Source organism: Rhipicephalus microplus, chromosome 9, assembly GCF_043290135.1.
Source record: "Rhipicephalus microplus isolate Deutch F79 chromosome 9, USDA_Rmic, whole genome shotgun sequence".
In the NCBI taxonomy this organism is placed as follows: Eukaryota; Metazoa; Arthropoda; class Arachnida; order Ixodida; family Ixodidae; genus Rhipicephalus; species Rhipicephalus microplus.
The window spans coordinates 42,931,102-42,946,720 of record NC_134708.1 but is presented as its reverse complement, the minus strand read 5'-3'; the positions used below and the strand labels follow the sequence as shown (position 1 = coordinate 42,946,720).

Here is a 15,619-nt window from a genome sequence, read left to right as displayed (position 1 = left end):
TATTTTGTTTGAGTGCCGAGCATATGCCGATGAACGTGCGCTCTATGAACACTGCATGCATCTGTTAACCCAAAGAACCTTATCAGTTGATTGTTTCCTGGGCTCTTTCCTCAGCTTCACGCAACAGAGGCAAGCGATGAAACTTTTATTCGCGTATTTAGAAAATATCCGTCAGCTAAACAAACCAGCTAAACGAACTGCAGGGGCGCCTTGAAAACTGAAGACATGCTGACAGCAGACGTCCCCACCCAAGAGACAGAAAAATGTCTGTATATTTACATTTATTTTCTTTCCATTTTATTTCTTAATATTTTCTCTCTCTATCTTCTGCCTTGCAGTCCCCAATACCCTTACCCACGCAGAGTAGCAAGTCAGCGACTAACACACGCCGGCTAAATTCTCTGCTTTTCAATAAAGAGCTCTCTCTCTCTTGAGGTATCGATGAGGTGGACAAACAGACAATTGTATAGACAGGCAGACAGACAGGCAAAACAAAATTTTTCCGTCGAAGGTCCCCAAGAAAGACTATAGTCTTCAAAATACTATGAAGTGAGCAAAAACAAACAGCGTTTTCGGCTCGGCATTGGCGTTTCACAGCGGCGTCTCGAGCACACATTTCCAGATGTTCTTGAGAGGCGCCCAGCCAGCGAACGGTCGAGAAGAGTAAGGCGCGAGCGCGCGGGCGGGAAAGTGGGGCGCAGGGAAGAGAGAGAGTGAAGGGCGAGAGAAGGAGCGGCGAACCACTGCATCTACCCTCTCCTACACTCTCTCGCACCACATGCTTCTGTTGCTAGGGGCGAGGATAAATTGGTTACGATATCATGACGTCAATATAAACAGTTAAATGCAAAGAAAAAAAGACGGATTTCACCTTGTATTAGGCAAACGCATAGAGAACCATGTGATTTTTTGCATCATGGGTAACTCTTACAAACTGGTCACGGTGTTCGTTTGCTGCTGAGCTTAGGCAATTGTTGTTCGTGCCGTAATAATAATCCTTGCTCTCTTACGGCTTGCAGGTTCGCCTTACGTCAGCTTGTCGATGTCCATGGCGAGTCGTTTCGTGCTCGTCCTGTCAGCATCGGTCAAGTGGGTCTGGACCATGGAACTGTTCCCAACGGCAGCACGTGGGTTCGGCTTCGCCGCGTGCTTCACCGTGGGTCGCTTGGGCGGAATCGTGGCGCCCTTCATGAGCGTTATTGTGAGTCTTTGCAAGCCTTCTACGCGTCAACACCGGGGCCTCTGATAATACGAATCTCATAAGTTACGAAAGAGACGTGTTGTTAAGAGAGAGATAAAAAGCCGATGCCATCCCTCTGTTGAATGAGTTGAGCTGACCGAGAACTTCTTCAAATAGTGGGTTACAGCTAGAAAAGGTGCTCAATTTCGCAACAGATAAGAGAGTATGGCTTCTCATTATCGGGAAAGGAGTTACGAACGGCTAACATTGAACCCGGTGCGAAGGAGAGAAGCGACGTCATCGCACTGTTTCTTTCACGTGAAATTTTTTCTCTGACTGGCATATTGCACTATTCGGAACGTGCCTCCTTCTCGAGCAAAAGCAGTCACGTATCTTTTACGTATTTGTTTAAAACTAACGTAGCACGCCCGGCAGTTTTTTGGTGACAAAGAGCGTGTGTTTTTCCAGCTTGACAAAGCAGTATGATTAGCATAGTAATTAGCACATAGTTTTAGATGTGAAGCAGCTTTTTCTCGGAACTGTGTCTGTCCCTCGGTGACCATCCGTTCCACCGCATCGCATGCGCCAACTTTCTCCCTTCTCCTCGCATGAGTGCGAGAAGGTAGGAGGAGTTGGGGTGGAAGAAGTGGCAGGGCGCTGCCTCCGCTTCGTCTACAGTGTACTAGAATAGCTACAGTGTACGCTACGAATAGCTACGAAGCTACAGTGTACTAGAATTCTAGTACACTGTAGCTTCGTCTTTCCTTTCCCGTTTATCTCTCCGTCGCAGTTGTGCGCTCGTATGTAATGCTGCGAGCGCTCACTCTGTTGCACTCTCCGAGCAGCGCCAAATGTTCACCTTGCGGCACACACGGTAATTAATACACGCAAACTGGAGGGGGGAGTAACATAAGCGGTACACAAGATATACACAACTCCGCACACAAGGCAAACATACACGGAAACATACAAATGGAAACAAAAAAGGGAAACATAAGGGAACAACAGCGATCCTTCACATTCTTACAAGGTTCCTTTTAGTAGGAGATGGTGCTTACCAGAGGTAATCTTAGCAAGCCAAATAAATTATTTATGTGAAAAAAGCACACTCTGAAGAGCGTATAAGGTGCTGTTGACCTATTCGAGACTCTTGACGAGCCTAGCCATCATAAGAGTTTTTATCGAAAGGATCAATTATGACTATCCTCACGTTTCTTGACGCTAAATGACTAAAAGTGTCCGTGTTTGGCCATTAGTGCCTCGTCTTTCGTTTTACTGGCACCTTTAATTTTATTGCCACGTGTTGACGTGGTATCGCATTATCTTCTTTCTTTTGCGATTAGAGAAATAAAAAAGCCCAGTGAGTTGAAAGAATTGTACCATTTTATGTAAAAAAATCTATAGAAAGTGAGTGAAAAAAAGCTCTTCGTAATTATGGCGCTTTTTTGTTCTTTTCTTTCGGTCGTGAAAGGGTTAAAAAAAAGATTACGTGGACTTCTTAACTCCACTTTTTTGTGTTTTTGTCAGCTATATTGATGAATGCATACCGCCCCCTTTTGGTCTCGCATTCATTCAACTGTTTCTCTGCGTCTGAAATGTCAACTTGGCGAAGTTGCTTCTGTATAGTGCAGCCCCATATTGACAGCGTGTACTTTTGATAGAGTGTAAAACTATGTGTGCCATACAGTGACATAGTAGGAGGAGGGAGGGCATTGCGAAGAACTTACTCTCCCCTTATAGGGAACACTGCGCATGTCTAAGAACGCATTGTACGCTCCGTAACAGAATCGCACGTGCAAAGTCCCCAACCCTGTGGAAGTAGAGAACTGTATACACTTGCGTGTCACGCTTTCTTCACGAGAGATAGAGAGAGCAAACGCCACATTAATGTCATCAGACTTGAGGAGGTAGGGTATAAGCTAGTGCGAACCTGGTGACCACCTCTTTTGCCCTCTGTATGGCCTCGAGCTGGACAGCCAGGCTGGCGGGTGGCAAAACTGCGTCCCACCTCCCTGGAGAATGCTCAGAAACATATGATGGATATTTAGCCAAAGGAACTTGTTCATGTAGCAAGAATATACATCTAGTGGGCATATGCGCTTGTAAGTGCGCACTCACGTCTGCGTATTCGTATGCAGAAGAAGCAGGTCTCCATGTACCTGGCTGCTGGATTGCTGGCAGCCGCTGCCGTCGTTGGAGCAGGAGCCGCCGCTCTTTTGCCGGAGACTCGAGGTATCGAACTTCCGGACACATTCGGCGAAGCCGAAGATGTCGCCAGACAGCGCGTAAAGTAAGAAAATGACAGCTTGCACCACTTTCACGCAGTATGGATGGATGGATGAATGGATGACTGAAAAACTTTGTTGGAGTCCCGATGGATTCCACATCCGTTTTATAGGGGTATACGATCGCGGACTGCTCCCCGTAGTACAGGGAAGCCTAGCCTCACCACCGCATCGTGGGCCTTCTGGACAGTTTTGAGTTGTTGTATAAGGACCGGATTCGTAAGCTTTAAATGAAAGGCACTTTCGGAAAATTCTTATTATTTTCCTTGTTAAGAAAAGTGGGACACCTCCAGAGCATGTGGTTAAAATCACTGCGATTGTGGCAGTCCGGATAAATTTGTGAAATGTCTGAGTAATGGCTGTAGGTTACGAAGCTAGGGTATATTCCCGTCTGAAGCATGCGAAGGGACATCGCCTGTGGCCTAGAGACCTTTCCATGTATAAAATTAGCATAGGCACCACAGCGGCAGTTCTTTCGTGTTTTGCTTGCAATTTTCTTCAATACATTTTATGATTTTGTGAGTGTCCGTGATTACGTTGTTTGTGGAGTACAGAAATGCACGTTGTGAAGGAGTGTGGAAGTGCTTCCATACAACGAGGTTTCGGGGGCCAAATAGAAAACTAAATATATTTAAAAAATGTTACTGATGTTAGTTGGCATTTCTTCTGGGTTACCCGGTGGTGGCGCACAGAAAAATCATGAGCCAAGAGCCAGGTACTTAAAGAGACGTGGTCCAGCACGTGCTTGGCATCCTGGAACGCCAGCAGCTGAAAACGGCGCCCCCACGGGTTGACGCGAGTAGGTTGCTGCTCCGGGACGTCCATGCACGCTAGAGTCTTCCTTTATTTCTCCTACCTCTTCCCCCTTTATGCCGGATCAATAATAAAGTTGTTTCACTCATTAAAAAAATGTTGCTATTTAAAACCCCCAAGAAAAATACTATTGTGAAGTTTAAAGGCCAGTTCTTCATCGACAGCCTCGAGAAAATTTTAACCAAGGATCGATGCGACTCAGGGCGCGTGCTCTTGTTGACGCGAACGCTTACTGTGTGAATTGTGTAAGCGACGACCTTCTCTCGCTTTGGAGAAAAAATGTTTGACATGATAGATGGCTTTGGAAGTTTCTATCACTTGGGAAGGGTGTTTGAGATAACATAATGTGAAGTGAAATCGGCAAGGTTTAGCTAGTGCGAGGGTTCATTAACGCGACTGAAATGCCGGAACCACAATACAGTGGGGTACGTGATGGTACGAAGTTTCTCCGTTTTAACAACGCTCTCGCGTCAAAGGAGTAAATAGACCAGTGCTTGAGTATCACACATGTTTTCAAAAAATTTTTCTCTTTTCCGTGCAGCGCAGGCGAGTCGGAACTGGCGACGAAGAGAAATTCAGAGGACACGGATGATGTCGACCGCCAGCGGAATTAGCCTTGCAAGATCTAGCCGCCCGCGCACATCTGTGACCACTTTAAAAAATGGCAGCATATCCACGAAGTGAATGATGGAGAGTGGGGCGAAGCATCCAACCGTCCATTCGTTCTTGCTTCCGTCCGTCCATGCGTCCGTCTGTGTGACCATTTATACGTCCATCCGCCCGTCCATGCGTGCGTCTGTTCGTGCGTCCGCACATCCATCTGTGCGTCCGTCCCTGCGTCCATCCATGCGTCTATCTGTCCGTGCAGCCATCCGTGCGTCCATCTATGCATCTGTCCGTGTGTCCGTTCGTCCATCTATTCAACACTCCAAGTACCACTATCTCGCATCTTTTCATCATATATTCCCCATATAGAAGCATCGCCATCCAGTGGACATTCCAAGGACTAAACGAGAGGTGGCACACGCACACTTACTTGCGGCTTGCGCTTCGTGTCTACTTCCCACCTTTAACCACCTCGAGTTCATGGTATATACTAGTTCACTGTATTCATGGCAATGCGGCCCAACGCTCGCTAAACCTATCTAAAACCAAGAAGGTTACGCCCAGCGAGTATAGCGTAGCGACCCTTTCTTGTCAGATAGTGTTCAATGTACATCCCAATGGCAGCTAATAGAGAATGAGAGACAGGAGAATTCGGCTCTCAGTTAACGCGCACGCTGCGAATTTTTTATTGTTCAACAACGCAGAAGAGAAATCTCTCACCGGCACCACCTTGCAGGTCAAAACGTAAGACTGGTTACACACTACGATTACGACTACTACGAGGGACGAACGAGTGCCGCTTTAACCTTTTACTTGCCAATGTTCCAAAATTGGAACATACGAAGCCTAATTTTTTATTTCCTCTCCAATATATCGCATATTAATATTTTATGTTCACGCATACTCATTGATGCTTGTGAAAAACATAGCAGTTTTAATTTCTATTATGAACCTACGGAGAATCATTAGATAAATATTTAAAAACAGGCATATTTTGCGCTCCTTGACCAGCAGATGTTTGTTGCATTATTCCGCTGGAAAAAGTAATGTTGCAGTGAGCAAAGCAGAACTAAAATATCGGCAAATAGTTCGGGATTACGCGGCAATACAATGAAAAATATAACAAAGACAATCTAGTTTTCAGCTTGAGAGTTTTGTGCGGAAGTTCCTTTTTTGGAACATTGGCGTTTCACAGTGTCAAACGCAGCGTAGACGCGCGCGAGCATTTCGCCTCGTTCTTTTTCTTTTTCTGCCTTGTCGATGGCGCCCGCTGGGCGGCGCTTGGCAGAAACTTGAACATAAGCTTTCCTGGGCATCATTTTGAGTTTGCCAGACACGTGGAAAGAGCAGCATTGAACTACAGTGCCTAGCTACATCAATCCCTGTGAATGTAGGTAGAAAACTACCTTGCGGCTGGTTTTCTTTTTGTAGTGCTGTGCTTTACACCGCAATAACTTTCGTTGTAGGTCATGGCACAACGCTTCCTCACTTTGGAGGCAGCAATTGACCTTTTGTTCAGCCTTCCCGATGACGAACGCGAAGGTGCGTCTGTATGCCAATTGCCGCCTGTTGAAGATGGCAATATTACTGACGAGGAGCACGTGAACGAAAACGACTTTTCTGAAGTTGTTCCCGATGGTGTTTCCAGGCACGTTGAAGTTATGCAATGCAGCGATGAAGACGTTGATTCGTCTTCTGCATGTTCGAGTCCTGAGCCACGACGAAAGAAACCAGCGGGGCGGCAATTCACTGCTGGAAAAGGACGCAAAGCTTCAACGAACGCTCGGAAAACAAATACTTCAAAGCGCTCCCATACACCAGTATGGGGTGAACATGCCACGTTTGGCAAAACACTTCCCAGCGAGAGTCCTCTATTGTTGCTAGAGGCATTTCCTGATCTTGCAAACATGAGCCCATTTATGCCAAATTTATTTCTCCAGAGTACCTTGGTTCACTGGCTGAACGAACTGCAAGATACGCACTCCAAAAGGAGGAGGCGGTGGACGTCACAGGAGCGGACATAGGTCAGTTTTTCGGCCTCTTACTTTTCTGCGGGTACCACTCCGTTTCGCCTGAGGACTCGTATTGGAGCACTGCAGAAGATCTTTGTGTGCCTATAGTCGCGACAGTGATGGCCCGCAATAGGTTCCGGCAGCTGAAAAGGTTCTTTCATGTTGTTGACAATACTCAGTTGAAAGCAGGCGACAAAATGGGCAAACTTCAGCTGTTTTACGACGAAATCTCCAAATGTTTCCGCCAGTTTGGAGTGTTCAATGAAAGCCTCAGCATCGACGAGTCAATGGTGCCCTATTATGGCCACCACTCGTGCAAAATGTTCATTCGCGGTAAACCAATTCGATTTGGGTACAAAATATGGATGATGTGCTCTTCGAATGGGTACTCATATGCGATGTAAATATATTGTGGGAGGAACGAGAAGGACGACAAGACACCTCTCAGGATCAGGGCTGTTAGCAATATGGTATCGGTCCTGGAAGTGCCTGAACATCGCGAAGTCTACTTTGACAACTTCTTCACTTCGCATGGCCTCTTGACGAAACTGGCTGACCAGGGGATTCGAGCTACAGGGACTGTGCGAGATACAAGAACCTTTCATACTACTGGCTGTAGCACAGCCAGTAGTATGAAAGAAGAAATTTTCATAAAGTGTTGTTATAAATATCTATACTTTTCAGAGACATCGTATGACGCTAAATATTATTCTTCCGTTATCCTGAATAAGGAAACCCGACTGAAAAGTCAATAAAAGTTGTTCCAGAGAAAATGATTGTTTTGCATATGGGAAATGCCAATGTTCCAAAAATGGAACATGCGAAAAAAAATGCTTAGTCATTGGGAATGTGGCTGTATTTTTGATCATAGTTAATTTAGAAGGCCAATGCAAATTATCAACATAAATTTCAGTTTTTTTCCTATTGCTTCATAGTGCGGCATTTAAAAGGTTAAGAGTTTGCCACCTTTCGAAAACTCAGTGAAGGTTGATGAACAAGACGACGCCCACAATGTGGCAGAACTGCGTGCACTCAAGCTGGCACGCGTCCTCTGATCCAACGTGCAAGACGCCGCGCCATGCCTCCCATCTTACAGTATAACCTCCTGGTCACTTTGCCTATCATTATATATCGTCATGCGAATGACTATTAATACCAATGAATCATCAAACCAATGAACCTCGGTAACGTCAATGACATATCCTAGGTTCTCGGCCCATAAAGACTCCAGGAAAGTCGAGACGCCCACACCCTATTTTTGAAGATCGAACCAAGTTCATCTTAGCATTCGCTCTGTTGCCCACAACGCAGGCTCCAAACAACTAGAGTTTCACCGGCTCTATGAAAGTGCCCTGCTGGGAAGCAGTCTTCTATCCTCACGGCCCGTCTACAGCACTGTTGAACATCCCCTCCTAAGTCGACTCTGCTGAAAAAGCAGGTCCAGGTACGGCCAAAGGAGCTCTTCAAGCCCATCACCGTGGTCTCGGTGCGCCCGAAGGGAGCAGGAGAATGGGCGAACACCGCCCCCCCCCCCCCTCTTAAAGTATCTAGAAGGGGGGAAAAGTCTGCCCCATAGAATAATGGGCAGGTTTGGTACCTGCCCACGGCAAGTCATCTCTTCGTTCGCTTTTGTTTCTTCACATTTGCATTAAAATTACTTGTCACGAGCACCCCTATTCTTTACTTGGCATCATTGTTAGATATAATTGATGTCTGTTTTCAGTAACCTCTAGAACAGTAACTAGAAGACATGTGACCCTGTGGTCGTTATGGGTTATTACTTATGCCCCAGAAGATAATCTCGGTGCTTTTCTACAGATTCCCGCGGTCGCCACCTAATCCCGAAGATAACTCCGCGAGTTGCACTTGGGCTTTGTGTCACAACGAAACAAATATCAAGAACAAAAGACGACGGAGAAGAGGCGATACGTTTTGGTCGATATAAAAACGTGACGGAAGCGTCATTTCATTTGTGTTTCAAAGTGCTAATGCAATATTCTTTATCCATTTGGGGAAAAGATTGTTAATGCAAGCAAACGAGGTTTAGCTACGTCGACATTAATGCATTTGTCACATAGGTATTTCGAAGTAAACATGCTTTTGAAGTTCGCGAAAAACAAAAACAGTGGCAACCGGAGCTTTTCATATTAAGTGGACCTTGGCGTGCCTGTCACGCAGGCAAGCGTGGGGTGGAAACTGACGGCTCCGAAATTAGTTTCTTCACAACAGTGCTTTCGCGAATACATCAGAGACTAAACTTAATTTCATGTTGCTCTTGAGATCATGCTCGCTCTCTTAACACGAAGCAATGAGCCGGCTCAGAGAAGTCTTTGTTCCCTAACTCAAAGGGCGAATTGCAATTCATGATTACTGAATCGGATAAGGACAGCTGAAACTTGGGTTTTAAAGTTCATCTGCAGAAAACCGAAGTAATGTACAACAAGCTCGCAAAAGAACATCGCTTCGAATGAGGTAGCAATGCACTTGAAGTTGTAAAGGAGTATACGTCTATTTCGGACTGGTAGTAACCGCGGTGCCGAACCACGAGACTGCAGTCACTATAAGAATAAGAAAGGGGGGGGGGGGGGGGCACGTTCGGCTAGCAGATCATGAATTATAGATTGCAGCTTTTTTACAAGAGGAAGGTATACAACACCTGCATTTTACCGGTACTTACCTACGGAACAGAAACCTGGACGATTACAGAGCGTTCAATTTAAGTGGAGGACGACGCAGCGAGCAACGGAAAGGAAAATGATAGGTGGAACACTAAGGGACAACAAGAAAGCAGAGTGTATCAGGGAACAAACAGGTGTTGAAAATATCATAGTCGAAATCAAGAAGAATAAATGGTCATGGGCGGGGCACGTAGCGCGAAGGCAAGATAGCCGCTGGTCATTAAGGATCCCAGACTAGGTTCCAAGAGAAGGCAAGCGGGTGCAGGGGAGACAGAAAGTTAGGTGGTTAGATGAGATTAGAAAGTTTTCGGGTATAAACTGGCGACAGCGGCAGCAAGCACACGACCGAGTTGACTGGCGGAACATGAGAGATGCCTGTGTTCTGCAGTGGGCATAGTCAGGCTGATAATGATGATGATGACAGTACTTTCAGATTTTTATATACAAAATAAAGCCGTTACGAACTGTTACGGAACATCCAAAACTAAAAGAAAAACTGAAGCGAACAACATTTTGTTGAAACACCCTATTTCGGAGCTTGAGTGCTTTCATGCACATGCTTTCGTGCATGTGGGTACATGCATGAAAGTGATGCATGTACCCACATACGAGTATTTCGCCGTTCTGCTTATCCACAACGGTGGTCTGGTGGCAAAGGCCCTCGACTACTGACCCGCTGGTCACAGGAATGAATTCCGGCCACGGCGGCCGCATTTTCGATGGAGGCGAAAATGCGGTAGGCCCATGTGCTCAGACTTAGGCACACGTTAAAGAACCCCAGGTCATCGAAATTTGCGGAGCCCTCCAATGAGGCATCCTTCATAATCATATGGTGGTTTTGAGACGTTAAACCTCAACGATTATTATTACTATTCTGCTTGCCATCTACGAGATACACTTTACGGTGTCCATCTGCAACCGAGTGCCCAAACACATCGTGCGTGGTGTTGCGTCAGGTTGCGATTGCCATGGGGAGTTTTGATTACTTTCGATATGCTCGCCGATGATGTTGTTATCAGATACACATCTGATACGCTTTGATAGAAGTGCTCTTGCCTTTTCGCCTCTTCTAGTGAGTATACATAGTTGTGGTTTTCATACAACGATACTGTCACAGCACATCGGACCTCTTTCAATGCCAGATAAAGAACTTCACAAATGAAGATAATGTCAGATAAAGAACACAAATAAAGATACGAGCTGTCACAAATAAAGATACGAGCTAGATCCCCGCCATTGTAAAAAAGATATTACTGGAGCATTTCATCTTTTATATCGCACGAGAAGCTTCAACGCCAATTCCAAGAAAGAATACACTGTTCCACTATTCTTTGACGATGACACGCTAAAAAAAAAACAAGGAATCCCTAGAGCTCCGCCTTTAGGAGTTGAACGCAATAGCGATAACCTGTACCTTCAAAAACTGAGTGCGTGAAAACTTTTCGAACTTTCTATGCGTCCACTAGGTGGCATTAAGAGAATAGGCGCAGTATATATAGTGTGTGGGCCTTTTGTATATTGAGTGAACGGCTTTAAACCTCGAAGCCATTGTGATAATCACATGTTCTGACTCCCGCTGGCAATAGGCGCTTGTACCATGCCTTATTACTGCAAGATTTCATTTTCAATTGCGAAGCATGCATAGAGGACGCGTGTGTTTGTAAATCGAGCATGAAAGCAGCTTTGACTCCACTTCCAAGCAGAGGAAGTTATTTTCACTGTATTCTTAAGCATACAAGTGGCCGTGGGCTTGAACATGCGCTTGCCACGCAAACGAATCGGACTCGATGCCCACTCGCACCCAAATGTCCCTGATTAAGAACCAGCTGAAACCAAGAATTTTTCATAGTTTATTTTATTGGCATCAGTTCTCGAATTTTCGGGCATGCATAAGACCATGATTTTTCGCTCACAACCAACGACGCCGACGCCGGGATTTCTGCGAAACGAGCTCTTAAACGCTATCGCGTTAATGAAACGTTTCTGTCGTAATGCTTCTCACTGTGAAAATTATAGTCTTCGTCTGTTGTAGAAGAGGAAGGAGCAACTTCCGGTGAGCTATTCGGGGATTCGCGCGAATACGTCCATCTCTTGGTGTCGGCCAAGAGCCCTTGAGCAGTAACAAGTGTGTTTTGGGACCATATTTGTAAAAATAGTGGACGTAAAACACGACATTGTTTTGTTTAGTATAAAGAAATACGACTGTGAGTAATAACAGCCCGTGGTAACCGCGCCGTCTCACTGCAAATCTATAGCCACGTTGATTGTCGCTGGCCATATACACATTCGCGTAGATGGCACGTCACATTTTATGTCCGCAATATACGCACGTGACATCTGGGACAGATATAGTGTATCCAGTCGTGAGGATCTCGTAATGGTACGTGTTTAGGAGGCTATAGGCTTGCGATAACCTTAGTACCACACGCGAGACGAAGAAAAATTATCCTTCCAACCATGTTTTTAAGAGGACCAAGTTGCGACAGGACTGCACCTCTGAGGAGCAAGGCGAGTTGCCCTGGAGATAGTGTGCGCATGCACGACATGCCAGCTCACGTCAGAGGCTAATCTATTTCATTGCTATTAACTCAGGGAAGGTGTGCGGTAGGTGCACTTCATCCTGCTGTTTGTGGCAGCGTGCCTCAAGCACTTCCTACACTTCAGCAGTCGTTTTCACACGCATGAAGTTGCGATAAGAATGTTGAAAATGTCTGGGGCACTCAAGCGTTCGAGAGATAGTGAGGGAAGATAACAAAGATTAAACATTGGCGGGCAAGAAAGTGTTAACTGTAGCGAAGTTCCAGCGACACTACTGAGTGCGCTAATTAACAATTCATTTTATTTTCATTGATCAGTACTAACTAACGTCCATATCATTGATTAGTGTTAACGGCATGGGAAGTTAAACCCCAAAATTTATTAACATTATTACACACGTACGGAAGACCCACAGCCTCGCATAAATGCTGTTTTTTTAAACCACCAGTCTCCATGCGCGCATTCTAAATATCTCCACTTTAAGTGCACATCATCAAACAAGGTCAACTTTTTATTAAGTGTTACATTGGTACCCTGCGCATGAGTGTCGAAATGTCTATTGTTTGCGCGCTATCTCGCGCGTAAGTCTAATTATATCCTCGAGCATCTTCATGAACAGTGAGCGTCCTTTGAATCGTCCAAGGTATACGCGCGAGCATTCTGCAGCGTGACGAAGTTTATCAGTTATGATTTTTCCTGTCTGTAATCACTTTAATGTCACGCCTTACGCGATCGATTCTTGCCTTTCTGCCGTTAATCTCTGCCACGTATTACGGCCCTAGAACCCTCGTTGTCACTGTAGTCACTTTATTTATTCTGGACCTATTCGTTGAGCCTCTTTACAGATTAATGGTGCTACTTTCCCAGAAGTAACGAAGATATCAAACAATCACCATCCGATTGCACCACGGGGTCCGGGATTAAAGGTAGCCTGAAGCGTACGGGCGGGGTCAGAAGTATTGCCGACGTCTCGGGCGTTGCAAATTGAAGCCTTTCCCCCGAACCGCTTGATTGGCCGACTGCTAAATTCATCCCGAAACGCCGTAGGTGAAATTCAAATTGCTAAGAGTGAACCTTGTGTGCATTCTCTTGCTGTGGCAGTGTAAGGAACTGCAAGTAATTGAATATACTCATTTTGCTTTTTTCAATAAAGAGATTTCTCTCTGTGTCATAGAGATCAACACCAAGAATGCTAGTGAAATAGAGATCCCTACGAAGAACACTAAAGGAGTTCTGGACCCACAATTTTTACACTACGAAGGTAAACATAGGCGTCATGTATTTACCAGCATATCATGGTAGAATGTGAGCGATTTTCCTTTCGCTTTATGGCTTTATACAATTTTGAAATAGACATTTGTGTATAAAAATTTTCTTAAGTTTTGCTTACCCGTACAATTCATGTTCTTGGGCTTTTACTGCGCTGCAGTTTTCCAACAAAAAAAAATTAAGTGTTCAGGCGTTGCATAAGGTAATAACCATCTAGTTACTCAGTGCAGCGTTAAGACATGTATATGACTCTAAGTTAATTTTAGCTCCATGTCGCCCCGTCGTTCTTGCGGCGAAGATGACGATATACGGAGTATAGTTTAAAATGTGTGGTACATGAGCGTTTTTGTTATTTTATTTTGAGCTCCACCCCAGAACGTAGCTAGGATCCAGTCATTCTCACGCTCAGTGGCACTGCGCAACTGCCTACTCATTGTGCATAGTTTTGAATTCCTGAGCATTTTTTTTATTCCCTTCTACACACACAAATGCAATCTTTATTGAACTCATAAACATATTCATTCTTCACATCGTAATTCATAGTGTTGTACTTGGTTAAAACTGGTGAACATTGTTTTGCAAAAAACAAATAGCTGCAGTACAGCATTGTGGAACAAACGTTCATTGTAGTATGCCTGCTCAACTGTTTCCGCCGTAAGCCCCTTGTTGCAGGAAATTACCATGGATTAAAACATTGTTGTTAGTGAAGCGTGCGCCAGCAAAACGTAGACATTTACCACTTAAAACGCCTTGCTGGCGATTCTCCGTTCAGACAACACCACGTAGATTATTGGTTCGATCGGGACCCTACCGGCCCGATCAGCTGCTGGACCGGGCTATAGTCCATTGACGTGAAAGTTCTTCTCGGCTTCAGGCTGGGCCCTCATCTCGCTTTGCAAAGAAAGTCTGAGATCAACTTTCCCCTCACCTGTGGAGGAACGCTGCGTACACCTGTGAAAAGGAGTCAGCCACCAATGGTCTTGTCAATCTTGGCCACTTTGTCATTTCAAGAGAGCGAAATGCAGACATGCCCTGCACGAAAGTGTTTCCTTTAACAGTGCACACTTCTGTACATTCGTGCGTCTATCAAGTGTCAAGGCGGCGACAGCAGCGATCGAGTTCCACCCATACACGGTGACCGGTTCCGGCGAGTTTCTAAAATGGCGCACGCTCCGCTTCGTCCAGCCCACGCCCATAATCCGGGTGTGTGCATTGTGTGGTGTGGTGTCCTCGGTGGTCTGACTGTTGCCTTGCACGCACGTCCTCTGTGATTCGTGCATCCTCTGCGTCTACTGGACGAAAGGTACTTCGACCGCATGTTTACACCGATGGCTCCACTAATTCCAACAGCTCTATAGGAGCAGTGGTTGTTCCATCTGATAACGTGTTGCTTCAATACAAGTTTTCTCACACCACGACGTCGACAGCCGCAGAGCTCGCAGCGCTTCAAGGTGCAGTAAAGTACATTTTCCGGCAGCAACCTAACCAATACGCCATCTTTTGCGACTCGAGGTCAGCCTTACAGACACTACGGTTTGTTATGCAGCACGGGTTATACGAACAATCATTATATCAGATAAGGCATGACTACCACGAAGCGCTCAAGGAAAGTCAAGATATTGTATTTCAGTGGTTGCCGAGTCATTGCGGAATTGTCGGCAATGAGAGCGCGGATGAAGCTGCTCGATCGGCTCATGACCAAGACCTGCGTACGCCCATACCACTCTTGAAAACGGACGCTGCAAGGCGACTACAATCACTTGCTCGCCGTATAACTCTCCTACAATGGAATACGCCGAGTTTCTCCAACACGCACCTGTATTCGATCGACCCAAACTTGCAACTTCGTTTGCCATCCAAGCTCACACGATGTGCTGAAACTTTACTGTGTCGCATGAGGTTAGGCATGGCATTTACAAATGCGTACTCTCGTCTCCTTGGAATGCCGAGCACTTCGGCATGCAACATCTGCGTCCGCGAGGGAAACGCTTGAGCACATTCTATGCCATTGCCCAGCATACCAGTCTGAACGACGTATTATGGAAGCCAAGCTCCGTCAGCTGGATTCACGGTCGCTTACAGAAGAGAAGATCCTGGGACCTTGGCCGACGGTTTCCCATACGCGCAAAGCCATGAAAGCCCTTTTGCACTTCTTAAGGACCACCAGACTTCACGACCGCTTGTGAAAGAACTGTGTGAGACCGTGCTGTGTAGTCTCGAGCTGACTGTTCATCCTTC

The 15,619-nt window shown here is 45.7% G+C and overlaps 1 protein-coding gene across 3 annotated transcripts in view; it reads left to right on the top strand.

The window, feature by feature from the left end:
* The window catches only part of LOC119163765 (organic cation/carnitine transporter 2), a 36,294-nt gene extending 31,344 nt beyond the window's left edge, over window positions 1-4,950 (top strand). For 2 of the 3 annotated variants that reach the window (XM_075873507.1, XM_037415832.2), the window contains 3 exons: window positions 1,020-1,201; window positions 3,319-3,470; window positions 4,820-4,950. In XM_075873507.1, coding sequence (XP_075729622.1) covers window positions 1,020-1,201; window positions 3,319-3,470; window positions 4,820-4,892 — 407 coding nt within the window. In that variant the 3' untranslated portion in view covers window positions 4,893-4,950. The remainder of the gene's footprint in view (window positions 1-1,019; window positions 1,202-3,318; window positions 3,471-4,819) is intronic. The other variant, XM_075873506.1, reaches the window with a different exon arrangement.
* The last annotated feature ends 10,669 nt before the right edge of the window (window positions 4,951-15,619 follow it).